At 33.4% G+C, this 25,787-nt stretch overlaps 1 protein-coding gene across 8 annotated transcripts in view; it reads right to left on the bottom strand.

Annotated features, from left to right (window-relative positions):
• The window catches only part of LOC132697187 (GTPase-activating protein skywalker), an 80,734-nt gene that overhangs the window by 9,777 nt on the left and 45,170 nt on the right, over positions 1-25,787 (bottom strand). For 2 of the 8 annotated variants that reach the window (XM_060662484.1, XM_060662490.1), the window contains 4 exons: positions 20,074-20,232; positions 17,797-17,991; positions 1,407-1,517; positions 104-193 (listed from right to left, as the gene is read on the bottom strand). In XM_060662484.1, the coding sequence (XP_060518467.1) occupies positions 104-193; positions 1,407-1,517; positions 17,797-17,991; positions 20,074-20,232 (555 nt within the window). Of the gene's footprint in view, positions 1-103; positions 194-1,406; positions 1,518-14,978; positions 15,009-17,322; positions 17,380-17,796; positions 17,992-20,073; positions 20,233-25,787 lie in introns of all 8 variants that reach the window. The other 6 variants (XM_060662485.1, XM_060662488.1, XM_060662486.1 and 3 more) reach the window with 6 other exon arrangements.

The raw sequence follows: 25,787 nt of genomic DNA, 5'->3' as shown, positions 1-25,787 counted from the left end.
ATAGGTTTTGTGCAGCAATAAAAAAATAAAGCTTTTCAAAGAGTGAAATCTTTATAGGTTCTAAATATGAAGTGCCACAATAAAATATAGGATAAGGGGATACCATTTTTCTGGATCTGGAATGAAGATCTTCGTCGTCAAATACGGGTCGGGAAAATGGGAACCACTTGGCAAGGTACAAGTATGAAGGACTCTAAAACGGAACAAAACAACGTGTATCGTTTTTGTCACACAATAAACAACGCTTTTCTCTTGACTGGTGACGTATTTCCGCTAGAACTAAAAAATCACAACAAATTTTACATGCAAAAGATATCCGTTACCGATACCAATGTATAATAAATATGACTTACACGAGCTTGGATCCAACTGTACTTTACAAGCGACTGTATAATATTAAGCGAAGCAGAAGTTTATAGAGCTACAAAAATCGGTGAATAAAAGCCAACAAGTGATCGACATAAAAGGCTAATAAAAAATTCCCTCTATAGAGCTAAATCGAATAGTTACGAAATGAGGGCGTAAGGTTCGGAAGATTTCTTTTAGTACACACAATATTTGAACGCACTTATTGTTTCGTTTTACAGATAACCTATCAGTAGCTAACAACACGCAACTGTCAATTATTATATCGATAGCATTAAATTGTTAGCGGTTCTTTGAATATACACAGGCTTTCATACTTTCGGTATAGTGTTGCAATTTCAATACACCGGTGTCATTCTGTTTGTTAAAGATATTTTCTATAAGCTTATAAGACTGCAAAACGAAAGTAGCTTCGTTTATATTAACAGGTGTGATCATTTTCTTGCCAATTTTCCATTAAAAGTTGAGCATCCCGCTTTTTAGATAAATTATGACGAGTCTTTTGGCAACACTGCGATTGCAATTTTGAATTCATGATATTTTGGTCTTTTAACAATGCAAAAAATCATTTTTTAACTAGCAAAACGATTAACACAAATTACACATCAATTAATGTTAATATTAATTTCGGCATACACCGATGAGCATATCTCTCTTTTTTTTTAATTAACAATGTACTTAAATATCGAAAATCAAATGCTGTAAAAAAATTGAAAGCCAGTTAGGAATGCAAAAACGGATACCAAAAAAATATGTACGCAGTCCTGCTATACCCAATAGTAGAACTAAGAAAAAATCTAAATGAGTGTCCCAGTTTTTATCAGTCAAATTAAAGTGGCTCTCCTGAAAAAGGATGGAAGATGTTTGAATACAATTTCGAACAGTAAATTTGCCTTAAATAAATTACCGATTTTACCGATACGTGAAAACTGGGACACACTGGAATATATGTAGAACGCGAAATAAATATGTGCAATTATTGTACCCAATTTACACAAAACAAAATGGCATTTCAGTATTTACCAACACAAAATACCTACGTTACTCGTTAACATCAAACTTACATCCTGCTGGTCCAGGATGCACGAGTTGACGTTCTGTATGGGATAGATACCCATGGAGAGCGTACGCGGGCCCGGCGAATGGGCTCCCTTATTCGTTAGCAGCGGGAAAAAAGAGGCACAAACGACAAGATAACGCAGCTGCTCGGTGTAGAGGACACAATATCGGGACCGTAGCCTCACAGAATATCTGGTAGGTACTTTACGCGGAGGAACGAGGAAAATCGAAAATTCAAATTGTTTTGAAATGGTACGTTTCAAAATTTGTGAAAAATAAACGAAGAAAATAAATTTCAAGTAGCGTCGGGGTCCTTTATGAAATTCGTAGTAATCTTAACATTTTTAAAAATAAGTCTAGGATATTAATTTATGAATGCATAAGGTGCCCGATATTCTTTTCTCGCGACCCGAAACGATTTTAAAAACGAAAGTTTATTAGGCGGAATTTTTAGATTATTCACTTTTGGATTATACAGGGTGTTCCAATTCTCAGGTATCGACATCAACATACTCGTTGTATTGCATTTCGGATTTAGTGATAAATATGTATGATTAGACTACTATTTAGCATATTAAGAAAATCTCGTGAAATAGTACGTACATACGAACAAGACTCAGTTTCAATGATTTTTCGTAATTTTCGAGTCCGAGACTGAAATTTGTAAATGCCAAGATCTCATTTTTTAAAATTGCACGCTTTGCATACTATATCTTTATAGTAGAACTCTCATACATATTTTTTTGGGTATTCTATTTAAAAAATAATGTAACACACTAATCATTGCATTGGTGGAAAAAACCAAATCAAAAATGTTTTATAAGACAAAAAAATATAATTATAATGTAAACTGAAATAAATACCCTGTATAATATTTTTAAGATTGCAAATTACAGTACCAATTTGATTAAGATAATTAGGTCGGTCTTTTGTTGTGTGTTGTGTCACATTTGTGTTTAACACTAAATCCAAAATACGATAAAATATTTTATTTAAAGTTTGAACCTTGATGAAGTATTGGGGCAAACTGTATAATCCAAAAGTGAATAATCTAAAAATTTACTTAAATACAAAGAACTTTAATAATGTAAAATACACTACAGTGCAGGACTTATCCAACGATATCAAATAAAAGTTTGCTTCCTGTAAAAGTCAAGAGATCAAGCAGCAACCAACAAAACATACGGATTAAATATGCAATTTTTCTTGACGTGTAAAACAAAACCGTATACTCAGTACGTAGCAAGAACCGTGTCCCGATATTGATGTCTTTATATTCCAGAAGGTATAAATACATAGTTGCCGTGCATATCGAATAAAATATCAAGTTCTTGCAAGTAATATTGAATAGATAAAGGAAATTCGCATACTGGTTTGCGATCTTAGTTATACGTGTGCTATATACATATACGTAGTTTTCATATTTTGTTACCTACTTGGTTCATAATAATCCAGCAAAACTTCAAGAAACAAACACACCTTTACTGCACAGCCATTCCGCCAGACGATAACAAGGTTGATTTTTAATGACATCCACTTAGTTAAAACGAAAACCAGAATTTTATAATATTCATTAATTTTTTTCGAATATAACACCAATAGGTATATTTATCTACGTTTCACTATGTGCGCAATGATATTGAGTTAGTGGGGAATACGATGTTTTTAATTCACATAGAAAAGGTTTACAGTTGTTTACGTTTTACCGGTATACGATACGTATATTCTTTGAACATTTATGCATATTTATAATATTGAATTTACAGCGTGTCCTAAAATTTGATACATAAACTAAACTTTTTTAATAAGTTTACTGCACTTGCTATCAACATCTTTTATTGGATTTTTTTTAATATAAATTGCTTAATATACTACAAAAATTTAGTTACTCAAAATAAGTTTGTGTGTGTGTTATATAGAATAGAATAGAACTAAACTTTATTAACCAATTAGAAAAGTTATACAGCAACAATTCGTTAAAAATAACAAAACGCTGAGGAAATAATACAGAGATGTAACTAAATAACTATTATATTACTCGCAAATACAGACTACGCAAAATATAAGATTTCATTCCAGAGTTGTATGCCTAAATAGATCCAAGTATTCGTCAGTGTTAAACAAGCCATTCTGGCACAAGTCACGTGATAACACATGATTAGATTAGATCGTGATTTTTGTTGTGTGTGTTTTTGTTGTGTTATTCTTTTGATTGCGAACAGAGATATTAGGAAAACGGTCACCTTTTTGCATGGCCCGCTCATAAAAGATTTAAAAAAAGCTATGCTTCATATTTGAAATAGCCATCCTAATAGAAGATGCATGGTAACTTATCAGAAATCTGTCGGAAAATCAGAAGAACAAAGACCTGCAAACAAGCCGGGAACATATCTCTAGAACTCATAAAATATGTGAATAATAAACTCTTGGGGATGATAACCATTCTCCTCAGTAAATGTATTAGCTGCCAGTCTAATCTAATTAAAACTATACGGGCATTTCAATTACCAGCACCAGCAGATTTTACGAAAAAGATTTTTTAGGGCCTTGATAGGACAGGAATATAGTGTGGTGTTCAAGAAGGCAGATCATGTATATGTTTGAAACTGATCATGGAAAAATATCTCGATGCCAACACATAACATTTATTGACCTGCAGAAGGAGTATGATAATGTCCCAGTCAAGAAACTTTGAAAAATTCTTCAAGAGATTAGCCATCACCCATAGTCAAATTACCGCCGTTGAAAACTTTTATCTAATCTCACGTTCGAAGATTAAATATCAGAGTCAACTGCCTCTAGCATGAAAAATGTTTAGCAATGGGCATCCAGTTAGGGGATACCACTTACACCACCACATTACAATTTGCAAATGATGCAATATTAATTGCAAATGAGGACGATCTTTCATACATGGCTTTGCTTCCATTGAATACGGAACTAACCAAATACCTTGGAGCCGATATATCAGATATAATACTAGATTGCCGTGAATATCTAGAAGTAGTTTTCCATAACAATGGAACAAACGCAAGGAAGTCAGAGCTAAAATTAACCAAGTTAGAAGGAAGATCGCCTGCCTCAACAGCATATTCTGCTCAAAACAACTAGGGAAAAACCAAAATACCTGATATAATAACACAATGATAAAAAACAGCCTTCTATATAGGTCAGAAACGTCTCAACTTTCATAAGAAAACAAAAGAAGAGTTTATGCTGATAAATGGAGGTAATCAGATGGTCCTTAGGAGTATCTCGCTTAAAAAAGAAAATAAACGAAGAAGTAAGAGGATCCACTAATTCAAGAGTCTCTAGAATATCCAAAAAAAGGAATGGAATGGACACCTTCTTTTAGAAGAAGACATGAGCGGAAGGAATGAAAAAACCCCACACACCTGAGAGAAGAACAATGCGACAATTTAAAGGCAACATATTATAGTACAAAAAAATACAAGGTATATCCAAAATTCGTGCGATTCACACTAGTTTTCACCTTTTCGATGAGTTAACGCATTACCGAGCTGCAGCGGGTTTTTGAAAATCACTAAAAATCCAAGTGAGCTGTTTGTAACCTTTCATTCCATAAAAACACCCTATCTTTATTCATAAACTGAAATATGCCGTAAAATCATCGAAAATGGGACACACTGTACGATTTGAAAGTCAGCTGACGTGCAGGTAACGTGAATAGAGAATAATGGGCCTCCAAAAAAGGAACAGTGATTAATTACCAATTACCAATTAATGACGAGATATATCCTCAAAACTAAAAGGTATATTTCGATATATTTGCGCAAATCGGTATACGAAGGTTATTTTTAAAAGTTTTTGGCTCGGCGGGCAGCCATAGCTTGGCTATAAATAAAATCTCTAGATAAGTTTTGCGTTAGTATTTTTTATATATATACAGCACACGTAAGTCTTACCGGACAATGATTTCCGAATATTTACACCTAAGGAATGTTACGGGAAGGAACGTTTCGAGGTAGACGCAAAAATCCGACGCATTCACGGAAAATACAGATCGATACGAGTCGCACGAAAGGAACACACACTAGCGAAAACAATCGATGCAAAGTACAGGCCAAACGGGTCGCGTATACATTCCCTCGAGACGGTACACTCTACGAATACGAAAACGTATCGTTCTGTCCTTAAACAGAGACGTAACAATAATTATTCCATTGTCGTTTTTTTTTTTTTGACGACGTAATTAGCAAATTAACATTTGCATACGCGAAGGAGATTCTCCGATGGTGCGGAGCAAATGGCTTGGTTAGTACTTATGTTCATTGACATATAGTGCAGTATTGATGTTTTTTAAGTGCCCAAACCACATATAATATGTAATCAAGCAATACTTTCATTGAAATTTCCTACCTATATACATAGCGTTATTGAATTGGCGTCATATAATTTAACGGAATCATCCGACTCACATCCTGATATTCAATAAATATTTTGTTACGTTTAATGCAAATTTATAAAATATTCAGTTGCTGTATCATCGTTCTTTGTTTGATGCTTTATTATAATACTGCCTTTTTGTCCTATGTAAATTTAAGTATATAAAATCCAAATTACTAGCAGTTAATTTTGTATATTATTAATTTCCACTGCATCTTACATTCCTTATATTTTATTTTTCTGTTTTGTTCATTGTAAATGCGCAGCACATAACTATATAACACACATTGCACTCCCTCACAATATTTATAGATTTTTGTCTTAGACGTCCTTTTCTCGTTATTGTAATGTTAAATTATTTATACCGAAAATAAATATTAATTTTTCCGGACATCTATTGATTGTTTTTAAAGGAAATGATGACTGTGTGTTTTATTCGAACTGCACTGGTCTAACTTGTTGCAAACTGCTTTTGCTCTAACTAAAGAACAAGTACTCATTACACGTGACATATAAAAAGAGGCACAGTAATTGCGATAATTACAGCACATCTTTTTAATTTACTCAATATAACAATAAATGTATAACTTTTACACATGATAACTTAATACATATGTCTTACAGCCGGAAAGAGTTTAAATAAATTGCCAAAGAAACGTTAAAATGATACAATTGAATGGCAATTAATTAATAATGAATTAGTAATAAAACGGGAAAACAGATTTGAGGCACATGTGGGACCATCACGTTAAAAATATTGTAAAAAACTTAAGCAGAATCCTCCATAAATTTAAATAAATTGCAAAACGCTTAAGCGAAACACATTTAAAAATTTAAAAGAATGAAAATTTGCAGAAGAATTTATTGAAATTTTCGCTAAAAAAGAACAGGATTATATCCAGCGAGTCAAGTATGTTTTATGTTAAAATTCACTGGCAGTTCAAAAGCGGCTTGTAATTAGCGTTGATCAGCTATGCATTTTTCAAATAAAAATAAAAAACAAACAGAAACAAAATAAAAGAAGGAATTTGTGTTATTCTGTAATTTATATATACAGCGAATTACGGTTATAAAGTACCCTCTTGGAACCAGAAAATGTGGACTCTATAAGCGGAAATACGCTATAAAAAAATGTAGGTACGTCCAATTTTTATTTTATATACAAATAGAATACTAATAAACACTAATATAAGTACAAAAAAAGAAAGAAACTAAACTACCTAAACTAAAAACTTATCTATCTATAAAAATTTTATAACATACAAGTAAAAATACATATGTACCTTATTCTGTTTGAGTAAAAAAAATCGTTATTTTTGTTTGTTTATTTTTTCTCAAATTTCATATTCTCGATGTGCTTCTCAACCTTCCATGACGCTTGCATAATATCATCGGTTACATTATAAGTAGATTAAAAAATTTGTAACAATTTTAGAGGCACAAAGCGCGTAAAAATAACTTGGTACTTCGTCCTGTTGAACATCATCGCCGCTTTCGTTACCAGAGGTTTGAGGATCATTTGGCTGTAGAACTTCAGTAATATTACTATTATCCGTCAATAACTCCGTTGTTATTAAATTATCATCAACAGTTGGAAAGTTATCCAGCTCAGGAAGATGCATTTCAATGTTGGTTAGATCTTCGCCGCTATTGCGCAAGCAATGTCCTACCAGTCATCGTTGACATTATTTTTGAAATTCTCGATCGCTGAACCAGAGGTAAGTCATCCTCTGGGTCAAACTCATCTCCCGATTTTATCAGACTTGCATGTCGAAAGCAGTTTGAAATAGTGGTTGAAGTAACATCATTCCAACATTGTGTAAGTAATTTTATGGAGTCTAGGAAACCGATGTTCAAAGGTTCCTTATTTTCAAATGACTGGATCAATCGATACAAAAAATATCTGGGGTAATATGTCTTAAGGCATTTTATTCTGCCCTGATCCATTGGTTGGACGACTTAGGTGCTATTTGAGCTAGGAGCTGCACAATCGTCAACCAGAAGCAACATTTTTCTATTCTGACGTTTTAGTTTTTCATCCTAATCCTTTAAATAATTATAGGTAGATTATAGGTAGATTTATCAAATTTTTCATGCATCTCGGTCACTCATATTTACCAATAACAAGAAATTTGCATTTTTGCAAAAGGTGTAACTCAACTTCGACTGCTTCCCACTAAAACACTTTTCTTCTCTAAATTTAAGGGTACGATCTGCAAAAAAGCCCAGTCTCGTCACCAGTCAAAATAGTCTCAGAGCTGTAATTTATCCTGTAACCCGTTCAGTGTGGCAAACTTTTAATTTAAACGTTCGAGCCAACCTGTAGAACAACTAAAATCCTCACCCTGTAATCACCTGGCCAATTCTTCGGTTTTCAATTTCAGAACTGGACCACCTATTGCAATATTTTCGGAACTTCGAACTTGAAACCATCGTAAAAGAGCTTTATCTACACCTGAACGTTCAGGATTATCTATTTTTTATAATTATGTGCGATTTACAGTCACTTGCTTTCTTGATCTTTTCGCGATTACTAAAAATTGTAGATGTTGTTTTTGCCAATTTCACTTGTCAATTTCCGCCATAACCGATGGCACTCTCAATACTTCTGATAATCTCAATCTTTTCTTTTACAGCTAAAGACTTGCGCCGATTCGCCATTTTAACCAAAAACTCAAAAAAATTTTTTTCCATAAAACAAGAAACAAGCAAAAACAGGGAAAACCGGAACAATAGTGAAAATATTGTACTTTATAATCGCAATAGACGTTATATATGGTACGTACCGATGAAAAATCAAGAGTATTTTGGCTGGACCGGTAAAATATTTACCCCGAAAGTACGTTATATTTATTTATTTAAGCAAGTATAATTTGCATAAACAAAACTATAAACTTCGCAAATACCCCGTAAGTCTTTTCTTGGAACACCCTTGGGCACGGCGCGCCCTTAATATTATCCGGCAGTTCCATAAACCAACATTAAACTTGTTCTTCTAATGAACTGCCCGACATTTAGCCAATTTAGCTGGTCTAGCATACTCTTTATAGGAGTATATCTATCACAGTTCAGGATGATTCTCATAACCCTATTTTGTTGTAACTGTAACTTATTTAAATCTTATTTTGTACAAAATATAAGTAATGAACAAACATATGAAAAATGAGGCAAAATTACACTATTATACACTAATATCCTAGTCCACTGCGATAAAAACCGGGATACAAGGTTAAAAAATCCTATTTTCTTACCAATTTTTTACCAAGATCACCCCTAAATATTTAATTTCGGAAACAAACTCAATTTTATTACCCTGTATATCCACAGAATACCCCACATTATAAAATTTTTGACAGTTAACCTTAGAACCGATAACCGTGCACTTGGTTTTGGAGCTATTTCATTTCAGTTTATTTTGACACAGCCATTTGTAGAAATACTGCATTTCGGTGTTCAGTTTGGTAGCTATTTCTTTGCAATCGTTTCCAGAGACGGAAATAAGCGTGTCATCAGCAAATAAGTTAACAAAGGAGTTTTTTAAATCCTGATACATATCCTTTATATAAATAATAAATAGAAGCAGGCCCAACACGCTTCCCTGCGGTACCCCCCCCCCCCCAACTGCTATCACTATGACTAGAAACATTATTATTAATTTTAGTCTGGTGAGATCTATCAGATAAAAAGTTCTTTATCCATTCTAGTGTAGAGTCTTTAATGCCATATAAATCTAATTTTGTAATATATAAAATATACCATGTACGTTATAAACAGAGTTTGCTGTATATATGCGTAGGTAAAGACTTCTATTAGATTAGTTACTAGAAGTTTAAAAGCAGATGTTATTTACTAATAATTAATTATTTCTGAATTGATTAGTTTGGCGGTCCTACAGTTTATGCCAACATGTGGGATCTCACCCACGCGTGACTGTAGCGTTAGTGCGATTTGAGTAATTATTTGTTGGCAGAAAATCATAATATTGATTTATAATTGAAAATCGCTTTTGATTTAAAAGGTTTATAAAGCGAACTATAATAAATGTTTCAACTCGAAGGACAGCACACACTTTTCCCAAGGATTTGTTTTTGTTAATGTCCTTTAATATGATGAAAACAAAAAATATTAATAATTATTTTTAAGATAAATTAGAATTGTTTGCTAAATTTGTATTAGTATTGGGCGCATCCAACATTGTCAAGAATGAAAGTAAGATAAGATATTTGAAAATAGTTTGCTTATCAGAATATCTTACTAGTTTGACTTTAAAGAAATGAAACGAAAAGGAAGGGCTATACGGGTAATTTGGGTAAGTTTGGTAAGTTCTATTTTTCGACGCAGCAGCCAGTCAACAGCGTTTTGCTGCCTGTCCTCCACACATACGACTTATTTTCTACTCTGAGATAGAACAATAGAAAATGGTTTTAAGAGTTCTTGGTTTAATGATAACTAATGAAAAGTCGCTCATAGTTGGACCGGTTTGATAATACTACCCCAGGGTTATTAATGATGCAACTGGTGTTAAAGACAAAGTTAATCCTGCCACAACGTGAGAAAAACATTGTATCCAGCGCCATTTGTAAAAGACTATGATATATAGGCGTTCCGCATTTAGGATCATATATCACGCTGCAAGATTTAATGGTACGCGCTCTGGGAATGTGTGGCCTGCATTAGCAATGTGAGACGTCGTCGATAAAAATCTCGAATCTCCTTTTTAACTACGAGGATATTTAGGATTGGTAACAATAAGCTTTCCAAAAATCTATACAGTATATCGCGAGCTAATGCTCAAATGATGTTTGATATAGACCGGAATGTACGTGTAATTATTTAAGGTGGAGAACTCTCAAGTATTGATAACCACAAACATCTATAATTCTCTGGAGGGTGATTACCTATGTTTTGGATTTGATTTTTTTTTTAATAAAAAAAGACCGGTATTTAAAAATTTTCCATGGGGCATGAACAAAATTTTCATGCCTAATCCCATTAAATTGTTGGTCGTTCCAACCAACAATCGTAGGGGACACCTAACGCTAGTTAGCACTGAAATTTGGGCTTGCTGAACTACTACAGGCGACTCTAACTGGCTACATAAATTTAGATGCCCGATTTCAATCAAACCTCAAAATTGCGATCAAAATATACAGGGTGATTCAAAATGAGTGTCCTCTCAAAAGTTCTGGCAGACTAAAAATCAATTGCAACATTGGAATCTCAAATAGAACACCCTGTATATTAATACAGTTAAGTATATAGTATATATAGTACCCCATATACGTACTTTCAACTGTTTCCAAGATATTGACAGTTGAAAATAGGCTGTTTTCCAACTTTAACTGGCCACAACATCTTAAGGGCTCAAATTGGAGAAAAACGGTTTGCACATTACTATCTTATATTTTCAAACGCTATCAAATGTCGCCAATTAAAAATTACAGGAGCTGTTAAATTTGACAGGGGCTGAGAAATATTGACATTGCATCAATTGATAGCTTATGAAAAACTACGATGATGAAAACGACCACTTTTCAATTGTCAATATCTCAAAAACAGTTGAAATTAGTTATAGGAAGTACCATATGAAAAATATTAAAAATTTAAAGGAGAATCCAAAAATGTACCAATAGAATGGGAGTTCCACTTAAAATTTCTATATTCGGATTAGTTTTCGCTAGATCTGCAAACGCTTTTTTAGTTCTCCATACCCCACTCAACGTCAAGCGCGCGTTATCGTATGAATAAGCTATCGTCCAAAATGTCTGAGAAAACAGTTTTTTTTTTCTCATTACCCTAAAATAAATTACTGATACTGGAGAAAGAATGGTTTATGAATTTTAGAACGACTTTGCTTCTTTCATTGTATGACCAGTAAATTTCTTGATCGATAATGTATATTAAACTTTGTAGTTACTTTCGTTTTTCCAAATGTGGCCTTAAAATATTGCTTACTTTGTTTACTACTACTACTTTACAATAAAAAATACCTACTGCATCTTTCTCATCATTGCCAGCCCTGATAATGCATGTTAAAGATTTCTAAAATGAACATCTACGGAAAGTAAAACGAACTGGGTCTTTTATTGAAAAGACATTCACCCTAAGAAAGAAGCATATCTACTTGCTCCGATTTTGTAAAATATATTGCCATATTGTGTTAGGTAAAAAATTGGTTAATAACTGTAAACATGCTATTATGAGTTTTTTTCTACCTATTTCTATAAGCGTCAAAATTTAGAATGTTTTGAATGATTGTTTATCGGCAGTTGTACTATTTTATTGACTTTAGTAAAAAAAGAGTACCTGGTTTTCAATTTTGCAGGAGTTTATGTACGTGGAGTTTATCATAATTGGATGTAGGCTAAAAAAGTAGGTCTTGTAAATTGAACTGTTTTCGTGCAGTAACTAATCAAAGTTTGAAAAATCAATTCGCGGTAACTTGATTTTTTTCAAATGGCTACATATTTTGTTTTTGAAATTTCATTCAATTGTTTTTGTGTAAAATAAAAGAATCCTAAAATTGATTCGTATTTTTGAACGGCTTTATAAAAACTATTGGTTTTTTAAAAATAAATTGTCTTAAACAAAAGTTGTTTAGAATTATTTGGCGACTGAAAAAAAAAATTAAAATATACCAGATGTTCTATTTAAAATAACAACGTTCAGGCAGCAAACGTAATTCAGTTATTTCTATGCTACAGTAGTTCGTATACAATTTTTTTAAATTATTATTTGCTTACAATTTAGTTTTTGGCGTTTGAGTTTTGTGCAGAACCAGAATAATAATTTGATTGAGAAACCTCGGGACGATTTAAATTGTGCGCGCGCCCCTGACTCATATCGATTAATTCGCGAAACAAACAAATTCCTTAACAGAGAATGAAAACACTCCGGCCATTAAACGGAAGGCGAATAAATATGCAAACGCGCTTTTTTTTATGGTTTGTTGTCATTTTCGCAAATAACAAAAGAACGCTCGCGCTGACGCTAATTTAATTTTTCAACGCGTATATTTAAAAAATCTCCATTTTATTTATACGTGGTCTACACAACATCGGGAAACTATTTATAGCCGCGCAGAAGAAAAATACTGAATTGGAGCCAAACTCGAACGGTTAGATTCTGGCTCGCTAGCATGATACACTTTTTTTGGCCCCAATGTATGGTCTGTCTCAAAGTATGTCGTCTTGGCTTTTGACCCCTCCCCATACCCTCATACCTATAGTTAATGGGTAAATCTAAAAACCAATATTTTATTCATGTCGACTGATACCAGTGGCAGTATTGGATAACCCGATTTTATTATACCAAAATAAACATAATAAAATATTGTTTTTAAAAATCCTTAAAAGTCTGTCCCTGTTACTCCGTCCTGCAATGCCATCGTTAGTTGAATTAGATAATTGTCGTGAAAACCCGAGACAATATACTGACCATACAACAGTTAAAGCGCCCATGAACCCATTATATTCCACTGCTTACTTCAACCTAAATCTATTTTCAAATTCTTGATTAATACTATAATGTTAAAAGGCTTGATGCCTTAAGATTCAGATTTCCTAACAATTCTACTAAATACTTATTATCCGTAATATCTTCCCAATTAAGGGGATCAAAAAACAATTAAAAATAAAAAAATTACTAACAAATTAATGACGGAAATTATAGTTCGTCATATAGTTGCAAAAATACTGACAAAACAATATTGATTCGAGAGTTGGGTCTCCCAAAACAGATAACCGATAGACATTTTAATAAGGTTTGGGTTCCAAGAGAGTTAAAATTGTGTAAGTTCATGGAGTACGCTTTAATAATATTTAAAATTTTTGGAGAAAATTCGAATTTTTATTTTATTTTTGTTAGATAACATACAACTAACTTGGCAAAATTTACAGATTAAAAACACCAAAATCATTGTAAACAATTAGCTGCTACACCTGCTTATTTATATTAAACTCACTATTTAAAAATGTTAGATTTCACCGCGTAATAATTTAGAAAAGATCTGATTAAAGCGGATATCACCTGGAGAACACTGTCAGGGTTCCAATTGTTGAGCTATGGGAACTACTTTCGCATCCCTGGTTTCAAAAATCGGCACCCAGTTTCACCTTTAAAATACGGTTTACAAAAGCTTTTATTTTTACATATATAAAAGCGATTGTCTTCGAACAACTATTTTTCCTTTTCACGTATTTACCTAATATAGTTTCCGTCAAACAAATAAATATTTGAAGCAGAAAAACATCCAACATCAACATATTATGTTTATTAAATTAAAATATTGAAAATGCTTCACTGTTAAAATACTTCCAATAACAAAATTGTTTTTAAGTAAATAATAGCAATGGCCTTTGATTGGTAATCATTTGATATGGACAGAATCATTGCACCTCCACCTATTTTTCTTTTTCACGCATTTACTTAAATATATTAAAAGGTTTGAATTTTAGCGGAAATTTTCTAAAAGCATCATGTTATATGACGTTCGACCTGTAATTAAAAATCGCACACCAACTTTAACAAACAGGCGTGAGTTCTCCGTCATCACACGACAAGAAACACAAATTACACTAAAAGAAAACCAATAACACTACGGAAACCAACAAAAGTATTATGATATCTATTTTTACAGAGCTGCACGCGCAAATTTTGTTTTTCATATTACTAGAACAATTCTGATACCAAAAATTTTAGTCGCACAGGAAAGCACCAAAAAGATATGAACTGCAAACCAATAAATATAGAAATGACAATGATATGGACGTAAAAAAGATGCCACTAACGATTCGACATTAAATTCCCTTTTTAAACTTTGCACTATCGATGAAACTGCACATAGAAAACACCATTTTAGTGGTTAGTACGGTTATATTTGTTATTAATCATGCGAGATGATGAACGAATTATTTTTGTACACTTACACTGTACGCGACGATCTTGGTTCCCGTCTTTATTGTAGCTTTTAGCTTGTATCGGCTATTTCAAACGCTGCTACAAAAAAAATCGCTTCGAACCAAGATCCGTCGACAGAAAACGACATCAAGACAGTGAAAAGTATGGGTTATTGACAAAAAAAATGATGGGCAACAAACGCATACTCAATTCCTTATAGAAAATAAAATATAAAACCAATACAATACCATTTCATTGTACACTTCTTCCGACATTTTCTGAAAAAACGAATATCAGCTACGTTTCAAAAATTTAATGCCATCAGAAAATGTTTTCGCCAAAGCAAAATCCCGTTTCGTATTATTGCGGAAACGGCACTTTATTGGCAAAACGGTTTCTTCGCATGCTTCTGGTTGGCGGTTGCTTAATTGCTCGAAGGCTCATTGTTATCGATAACAAAAAAAACATCGCGAAATTCAGAAGCAAACGAAATCTAAACAAACGGTTAATTCTAACAGTGCCCTCACGTAAATTATTATAAAAACGTGTTAATTGTTAAGTAAATATACAACAAAATATACAGTACGTAACTAAAAGGAAAAAATATAGACAAAAGAACAAATTAAATATATACACGACTAAAAACCATTCACCACATACGACAAGGTTATTTCAGTTAAATAAAGCAACAAAAAATGTATAAAACAGGCGAAAGAAATTAAGATGAACTAAAAGAATATAGCGAAAAAAAAAGTCAAAAATGTATCCACGCACACTCGCAAAAAAAATGTTTTCGCGAACAATTCGTTCCAAAAAAAAAATGACGAGAAAAAATTCAAACATAATTTCCCTCTTGCACGCGGACGCAAAAAAAGAGTGGGGAGGAATTAAGGACAGAAAAAGTGTTTCACAAGTGTCTCCTTTGACGGAAATTATTCGCGATTGCAGCAATTTTCTAATTAAAAAATAAATATAAGTCAATTTTGGCAGCAACAGAAAAATAAGGCATTTTCAACCGACCTCCTTGCTTAGCAGATATACAAAAATTTGCAAGAGACAAATAAGAATGAAATACGAATAAAAACCTCAGAAAATATTAATTAATTCAATAATTAAATTTATAAAATTATGAAATTATGAAAAGTAGTGGCAGGCCACAAATTTGGATTTTTAATGTATCTATTTCGCAGTCGGTTGAAACATGTTCATATTACGGGCTCATTTTCAATGGCTGCATCTTATTGAACACCAATTTAGTGTATGCATAGTACCGTGCGCTCAATTTATCTTGATAACATTTTAATTGGCTGCAACTTTTTTGTTTTTAGAGACATCAAGGTAAATAAAAAAACAAAAAGTAGTTTTCCAAGTGATGTATAAAACAAAACACTATCAATTTTATTATATCTTATTCCGATTGCAATGGTGTAACACATTTTATATTTTAGTAGAATAAAAACACTAAAAATGACAAGACACACTAAATTTTTTTTTAACAATTCTAAATATTGCTGTACGTGACCACCATTTTCCTGAATACACTCTAATTGTATGAAGTCTTGAATTTAATAACGTTTCCGGATTGTCTCGTAACTGATTGATTGCCTCTGAAATTCTTTGCCAAGTTCTAGGACATTATTACAAGGAATTCTGTGCACTTGATTTTTTATGAGTCCGAAACTCTTGACTGGCCAATCCCCTGGGATATTCCATGTTAAGAAAATATTCAACTTGCACAACATTGTGAGGAGGGCTGCCATGTAATCAGAGCTGATATATTTAGGAGTGTTGCATCATTGTAATCAAAAAGAAGATATTGTATTAAACACATATAGAATATACAGGATGTTCCATTTAAAAAATATGATGTAGGCTTATATGTCAGAAAATTGAGTGTTGAACGCACGATACACATATTTTAGATGAATAAATAACGTCCGCCAAGATCGAGTGTAATATACAGTATATTTGACGTGAACGCACTCTTGATTAACATAGGTTAACGAACACCAAATATTGCAAACGTCTAGGGCCAGGCGCTTGGAGATATCAATACGGAATTTTGATGCTAACACGGCACGCAAAAATTTATAAAATGACGAGAAAAAACAAGAATGCCTTCAATAAGGGATCTTGAAATAAATATTGATGATGCAGTTTTGGTAGAAAATTATAGTGAACCAGCGACCACCAGCAGGTGTTCTAAAAAGAGTAAAAACACTTTAAAAGGTTTATTTCATCGTGCACGTGCTAGTATCAAAATCTAATATAGATCCATACGCATAAATGTGGCCTGACGGAAAACGCTTGGAAACCAACGATAGCCGCAAACGAAATTAAAATGGCAAATGAGCATTTATTTGCCAGGGTGACATCCGACCGATATATTTTCAATGTCACGGAGAAAGTGGTAAAGTTTTGAAAATTGTTGCTATTTACGTACCCGGGAGTTTACGTTTAACTCAACCTTGCGACGTGGATGTCGAAAAATGAAATTACAAAAATTTGACGACGTTTAGCGATAAAATAGCAACAACTGTCTGATTTCAACCGGTAAAGACAAAACGCCTCAAACAGTGCAAAAACACTTACACCGGAAAAAAGTTTCGTCACATTGTGAATAGTGTGAATGAAATTCTTTTGTTTCTCCTGCTGAAACAAGTTTATTGAGAAAGTGCGTTTGCTCGGGTAAGCAAAATTTCAGCACTTCAAATCTATCAACAAAACTTTCGTGTAATCATATATTAATCTCAGTCGGAAATACTAAATTCGAATAAAAAGTATCTTTATGATGTTCTGATAATCAGTATTTACACGTACAATTATTTGTTTATAACCGCCAGATTTAAAACAGAAAAAAAAAAACAACTTGAATACTCAAAATTATCCACTAACAACGAAGGAAGTGCAATCTTAACATTGATAGATTTGAAGCACAAACTGGTTGTTTTGAGGCTTCAAAGATATACGTGTCCTTTTGTAAACATATATCGAAAAGTCTGTCACATCACACATTTTCATTTGCCCTGTACTTAACATTATGACACTTTCTACAAGAAAACTCACCTCTCGTATCGTTAATGTGTGCGAGACCATCTGAATATTATTCTGGCTCTGACTGTTGGGTAGATTTTCGCTCGACCTTGACCTAACCAACTGTCTAGAGCCATGAATCACGTGTTTGCTCTTTAGGAGCATCTCAGTCTTTATGAACACTCGGGATATGTACGAGGAGCTTAAACCTCTTATCCCGAATGCAACCTGAAAAACCGAAAAGTAAGTTCAAAAAATATCGAGTTTATGTCAGTTTTTGTTGGCTTATATGTATGGTTGTTCATGTCCTTGTATGTCTGGTTGTACCAGGTGGCCCATTAATAAAAAACGGCCATATCTCAGGAACCATTAGTCATACAACTTGGAAAAAGCTGGAAATTATTTTAATGTTCATAAAAAAGCCGCTAGGGGGCGTAATCTCTACTGTAGAATAAAAAAAAACGGATTTGCTCAAAAATATTCGAAATTAACCTATATCAAAGTTAGTTTTAACATAATCTACTCTAGATAAGGAAACTGTTTTGTTTGAACTATTTTTTTTCTATCTAGTCAAATTAATGGTTAGGGAAGGGTCAAATATTGGTTTAGAAAAAGTTGAATAACTTTTTTTTTTGCTAAGTCGATTCCGACGAACTTAGTTTATTTTTAAAGTGCATTTATAGCAGATTCGACTGGCATGTCAATTTCACGATATTAATTCTCTTACGAGTCGCTAGGAGGCGCTTCATGCCAATAACAGCTATTTTTATGATTTTTTGGAATATTTTTAAGACAATGGTATAAATATTATTAGCTAAGATGAAAGAGCGTAAAAAAACACAGAAAGTAGTGGAAACCGTACCACAGTGAATCTACTATTGGTCTAGAACAAATTCTTGGATGGAAGATTGGCAACACTGCAGAATATGCTTTTCCAGCATGATGGCTGCCCGGCCCATTTTTCTCTATTAGTTCGTGATAATTTGAACTTAACGTTTCCCATTAGGTGGATTGGCAAAGGAAGTATATGCGTTAGATTTATAATTTTTGGTTAGTTTGAACATTTGGGGCACCATTAATTACTTTGTTATATGTGTAATTGGGTAATTAGTGTCAGAATTTGGTTTAGTGTTAGGTTTTGTTTCAATTAAAATAAGTTTATACAGTTCATGGCGTTAGAAATCATAAACCAGAGAACTAGAAAGGACTTCAATTATTATGGAACCCAGCCCAGACATCATTGACAGACATTGATGAATAATTCTTTCTAACCCAATTTTCTCAAAATTATGTTTTATATATAAAATAAAAGTAGTATCGAACCTTTACTATAAATTATCATCTCGTCATAATATGTCATTTCTTGGTTATATCTAATACTCCTTCTATTATACCTACGTAAAGAAGTATTTTTAAATGAATTTTTATTTATATTTAAGAGGGCAAAAACGATATTGCCTTCCCATTTCCACTTACTTTCTATGTCTTTTTACGCTCTTTCATGATAGCTAAAAATATTTATACCATTATATTTGAAATTTTCGAGAAAATCAGAAAAATAGCTGTTTTTGCTACCGACTCGAACTAATATCGTGATGTTGACATGTCAGCTCCTATAAATACTCTTTAAAACTAAACGAAATAGGATTAGCCAAAAAAGAGTTATTTAACTTTTTCTAAACCAATATTTGACCTTTCCCCCACCCTTAATTTGACTAAATAGAAAAAAATAGGGCAAACAAACAAGTTTCCTTGTCTACAGTAGATTACGTTAAAACTAATTTTGATATCGGTTAATTTGGAATATTTTTGAGAAACCCCGTTCTTTCTATTTTACAGTAGAAGCCATTTTACCTATAAATATTTTTTTCCCAGATGTAGAACAAACGGTTCATGAGATATGGCCGGCGTTCTTTATTAATGGGCCACCTGGTGCAACCACAGATACAAGAACATGAACAACCATACATATAAGCCAACAAAAACTGACATCATAAACAAAAAAAAACATAAACAAACAAAGTTTTCTTATCTAGAGTAGATTACGTTAAAATTAATTTTGGCATAGATTAATTTGGAACATTTTTGAGAAAACCAGTTTTTTTATTTTACGCCTCCTAGCGGCCATTTTATCAACCTGAAAATAATTTCTAGCTATTTCCCTTGGCCAATTGACCTATCATTTTTTTTTCCTAAGTTTTTTAAGATTTCCATTATTGTTTTAATGCAACTTTAGTAACAAGAGTAATTTTTGACATTGAATATTACAGATGAACTACTTTGAATTGAAGAAAGTATTAATAATAATACCTTTAATACTTTTTGCGGCGTAACAGGCATTTCTCTGCAGAACTTGTTCAGTGCCAAATCGATGCCATTTTTCTGGATCTCAGTCGACCACTCCGACGAGGACGACGAGGAATATTTGTGGAACAGGATCAGGATAGCCATAACGATTCGATATAATACCTGGAACCACGCGATTGATCTATACAGTCCAAAAGAAATTCACGAAGGACAAAACGAATACCTTTAAAGCTCGTTAGCAAAGCCGATCAGCTGGCGATGTCTTTTTTTACCTGAATATGACGATAAAATAGGTCGAATACACATCTCAAACGTGTGTTTAATCAGGGATTAAGTTGCTAGAACTTTCAACATTTAATTTTTGGTCTTTTTTAAATTAAGGAAGTGCTCAAACAATAATAATAATCAATGCCTTTTATTCAAGCAAATAAACATTAGTCTGATGCATACTAGTTTAAAAATTTGTGCTGAACATTCTATCACGTTTAAGAAATAAAAAATATTAGGTACTTTTATAAAACCAGCATTGATTGGGTGCCTTTTTGTCAGAATACTAAGTTGCTATTGTTAGACCCTTATTATTATTATTATCTTTCGACACAACAAAGTTTAGACAGAACAAGTGAGTCGCATAAATTTCTTCTCAATCTCTTGCATATATCTGTTATTGTAGACCGTTTTTGGTGAGTACCGTAACGTCCCTTAAACCGAAGATGAGTATCCAATATCACTCTCTGATTATTTTCTTCGGGCACAAAATTGTTGATGTTAAACCCATAGAGTATTCAACAACCAATATAGCCGCTGACAGATCCCGAAATCTCGTTAAATGTTCTGATACAACCAGTGAAGTGTGTGGAAATCGCAGTTCAGAAAGAAAAGAGCTTTTTAGTAGCTGAAATGTAGAGGCATGCGCGGAAAATCATTTCCCTGTCTACGAAAATATCAATGCCACCTGCGGAGTATGAATTTTTAGCAAAGGAGCTATAGCTATTTGGTTAAACTTATCCATTAAAGTGGTAAGTTTGCTCTTACTTACAAAAATCATTAAGCATGATTTAGAAGGGTTTAACCTGGGATCGCGACTACTCCAAAAGTCACCTAGAATATGTAACTCACTGCATGTCATAGGCAAATGCGTGTACTTTACAGTATTGGAGAAAGTTCAGAATTTCAAACGTATAGACTCAAAATTGAATCCAGAAATGAAAGCAATTGGTTAGGAACTTTTTAGTTGGCTTATAAGCATGACGCATTCGAACTCTGGTACTGGAGAACGGTTCTGCGAATACCCTGGATGGAAATTAAACACCAAACACCAAAGGTTCCCTAAAATAGTACAAGCGTCGAATTCGGAGATATTTCGGCCATCTACAGAGAAGAGAAAAATATGGCGAGAAATTAGTTGGAAGCTCGGATCACGACCCCTCTGTTACATGCTCTGATTATATTATCAATAAAATTACTTAATGGCACAGAACTTCCAATATGTTTTCTAACTCCTAAATATGTTAAACACTAATGTAAATGCCCAGTTTTAATTTAATTACGAATGGAGGGATATCCAAACAAATTAATAGCGCTTCGCAATCCTTAAAATAAAATCCAAAAATAAACACGGCTCGTCGAAAAATAAACTAGGTGTTTATATTTTTTCGGAACCGGCACGCGGATGTCATAGCTCAATCCCGACTCGTCCGATGATTTCGTTTGGCAACCAGATCGATTTCTGATCTCGATTAAATTAATATAATCGTATATGTCGGGCAGCAGCTGCTCGAAACAACAAGCTTATCCACCAAGATCGCGATCAGTTAGCGCGTGTGGCAAGCAAGGTTCATTAGATACAGATTAATGCAACAAAAGGTCAGGCGACCAAATAACAATATCTAGATTTTCCTAGTAATGGCTGACCGCGTCCAGCCTACGAATTTGGATACATATTAGTATATTAGTATAGTAGTATTATCAACCAGTACAACTTGTATTGTATTTTATTATTTGTAAATCTAAGGAGTTCCACTTAAAATTTGGGCATTTAAGTACTATCTTAGATTGACATTAACATAGGCATTACTGTATCTTAAGAGACTGGAATGTGCTCAATCACCCTTTCAAAATTCGATATAGAACGCCAGTTTAAAGTAAATCCGTCTCTACATGAAATGAAATCGAATTTCTAAAAGTTCTACCTCTCCAATAATATTTTCAAGTATGCAGTGTTGCTCTTCAAATAAACGTGGCAACATCTTGATTAGTTTAAACGGCCCGACTATATATAGTTTCATTTTTAAATTCTACGCAAGAAATAAAGTGGATTTTGTTGATTTCCTTGATTTTTGAGCAATTAAGCTTTTAAAGAAATATTAATTAATTAAACACAAAGTCGACCTTTTCCAGACAGTCCCTGGGATGGCTCAGGCATTCCTTACTGGCATTTCATTTTAGACGGTAAATACAAGGTTTTTCCAAAATAAGATTTTGCAAGAGAATCCTGAAAACAAGGTTTATTCAGGTTTTAAACAGCACAACCCGTATATTCTTCCATTTTCGACATCTAGGAAAGAAATTACCGCATTTTGTTCGACTTTCGCTATACCTCTTCGAACTAAAAATTATTTTTCATGATTCCTATATAATATCAACATAGACAAAATAAAATTGGTAAAACCTCATTTTTGTTTAATTTTATTTCCTTTCCAACTATCGTCAATAAACAATCAATGAAGACAGTCAAACTCCAAAGTTTTCTTTGTGAACTGCGGAAAAATTGAAAAAGCCATACTTTATTAAAATTTAAATTAGATGTTGACTGAATATACAGGCGGCGCGATAAAAAAAATAAACCGTGATTCTGGAACTCTTGACGAAATCTTATTTGTGAAACGCCCTGTATGTTTCACCTAAAATGGTATGCCAGGAAAGAAAGATTGAGGCCTTCCAGAAATTGTCTGGAAAAGTTCTGCTTTTTTTAAATAAAAGCACTGAAGATTTCTTCAGGGGCCCAAATTGGCTAAAAATTATAAGAAATTGTTTTTGATTTCGAAAATATTATACAAACATGAACAAAATATACTTTTCTTATTGAGGAGAATCTAAAAATGAAAGGTTCTAGAAAGGGGGGGGGCATTTAAACTATGCCACGTTTGTTTAGAAGCGGCAACACTGCATACTTGAAAATATTTTATATATAATAACAATAGTATAATTTAAAATAAATCCGTTGACCTCAGACTTCTAATAGACCATCCACTGTGCGCCACTCAGTAGTAGAGTGAACGTAATTTCAGGATGGGACATTATCACGTGACTGATTGCACTCGCCTGCGAAACCGACGCCATTCGATGGCTTGCGGCGAGGGCCAGTGACGGTGCTTAATTAATATTTAGTGAAACACTTTCCCTTTTACAGCAAGTTTTTTTGGAGCCACATTTGTACAAATTGCCTGGAGATATGAGAGAAAACAATTACAAAATATTAAAAATCAACGGCAGCGAACAATAGAATTGCCACGTGCTGTCTCATTCTGAAATTAAGCACACTCTAGAATCCCTTCTACAAGATTTATTATAAACGAAATTTGGTCAGACTGGTTTTTGATACTTATTCGGCAGGTTATTTAGGGTTGGTACGTTAGTTGAACGTCGTAAAAAGCTTTAGTTAAGCAAAATTTTTCTCTCAACAGAGATTGGTGTAAAAAGCGAACTTATTACGGGTAATAATCCAGTTTTAGGAGATTGTATATTACTCTGTAACATTCGAAGTCGAACAGTAAACAATTGTATTTATACGGGGTGTTTTTCTCTGCAACAAAAGAAGGAGGCGAATCCTCAATTTAAGACGAAAATGTAGTATAAATTTTATTGAACGTGGCTTCGTTTCCGGGCCAATTTCTTTTTATTATTAATTAGTAGTATAGGGTATTAAATAATAAACGGTTTTAGTACGTTATTTTTTGTTCATTTAAACTTTTCAATTAGCTCACTGGCTGAAATCTACAGAGTTTCTCAATAAATCATCAAAATAATGTACTTATGTTAATTAAAGAGCCATGCGTAATTGAAATGATTGCTTACTCTAAAAACTTAAGAGATAGGAGCAAAATTGAAGAAAAGGAAGTTTCTTAATATTAATTTTACCTTAGATAAGACAACAGTGCGGTAAACGGCATTTGACTCACGAGCGGAGCGAGTGTTTAATAAACGAGTGAGTCAAAAAGTTTACCGAACGTTTCACTGACATGAGCTTCAGAATTGACAAACGTCAAAATTTAAAGCGTGGGAAATATTTCCGAAAACATCCGATTGCTCCCAAATCTGTGCGGTACAATCTCGGAAATGTCCGAAGTAGCTCGGATTCGTGGGAAACGACGTGACGTGCTGGACTGACGTGGTAAAGTGACGCTTCCCGCACGCTAGATCGGTGGGTAATGAGGTATTTTACAGACGGGGGCAGGAAAATATATTTAATACTGAACAGGTCTGTATTATTTATTTTAGCGAAATTATAACAGTCGTTACCCGAATCATAATTGGATATTTTAACAATTATGAAGGAAGGATAGATATCCCAAACCACGACAGGTATTATACAGAAAGTGGCCATCATTTTTTATGAAGAATCTATATCCAAAACAGGGGGTCTATTTAACTTGGTCAATTCGTCTCTGTCAATGGAAAAGTAAAAAATATATAATAAATAATAGGACTATACTTTTCTTTGTACGCGGATATCTTCAAAATAAGACGATCTAATGGTTAAAAATGCAAACTGCAAAATGCGAAAATATCGACCGAAAGTCAATACTAATTATCGAGTTTATTCTGAAAATACACCTACAGGCAAATTATACGACAGAATGACGTATATTACCCGAATATTTTAACCCAGGCGTCGTCGTCATCTTCATTCTATTTTAGTAGCGACTGCTAAAAATATTTGACGTATCGAAAATTGCACGTCGAACTCGATCGATCGCGCCGCGACACGATCGAGAGGAAATTTTTCAAAAAAAAAAAAAAAAACAAAACAAAATCTTCCTACCGTAAATTTTCGCGTTACTCATATCGCAAAACTTCGAAGCAAGTCCCGTTGGTAAACATCAGCGAGTTGCGGACCCATAAATACGTCGTAACGGTGAAAATGCGCGTTTTTTATATTACGGGATGGCTTTAAATACCGCTACCGCCAGAAATTACCGCGACGCTTGCCAAAACTGCATTTTTAATCATCTGAGAAAATCTAACAATAGACGATATGATTCCTATAAACAGTTTCACTGTTCTGGCAATAAAAATTATTACCGCCATAACGTTGCCCGTTATTGGCAATTAGTTCATCCATCGTCGATATCCGCGGAGATAATTTTGTTATGGATGACAACTTATAAAATAAATGGGCGTTCCACAATAGAGGCTTTTGTCTGACAAATATACTACCAATTCAATTTTTTTAATAATAATAGCACTAATAACATAATAACAGGTAACATGACCCATATTGAATATAAATAATTATATAATCAAAAAAAAAGAGAAAAAAAGAAAAGGATAAGGCTTTTCGATGCTGTTCAAAAATTTTTTGAAGTTCACACACGTATTGTAAATAAAATTTTGAAAATGGATAATGGATTTGGGCAACTGCTGTAAGAATGTTGATTGATGTCCTCCTTCTAGTCGCGGTACCAGAAGAAAAGGACAATCGATTCCGTAGGGAA

Source organism: Cylas formicarius, unplaced genomic scaffold (assembly GCF_029955315.1).
Source record: "Cylas formicarius isolate icCylForm1 unplaced genomic scaffold, icCylForm1.1 PGA_scaffold_1__22_contigs__length_36826433, whole genome shotgun sequence".
Lineage (NCBI taxonomy): Eukaryota > Metazoa > Arthropoda > Insecta > Coleoptera > Brentidae > Cylas > Cylas formicarius.
The sequence above is the reverse complement of the archived record's forward strand: the minus strand, read 5'-3'. Positions and strand labels throughout refer to the sequence as shown.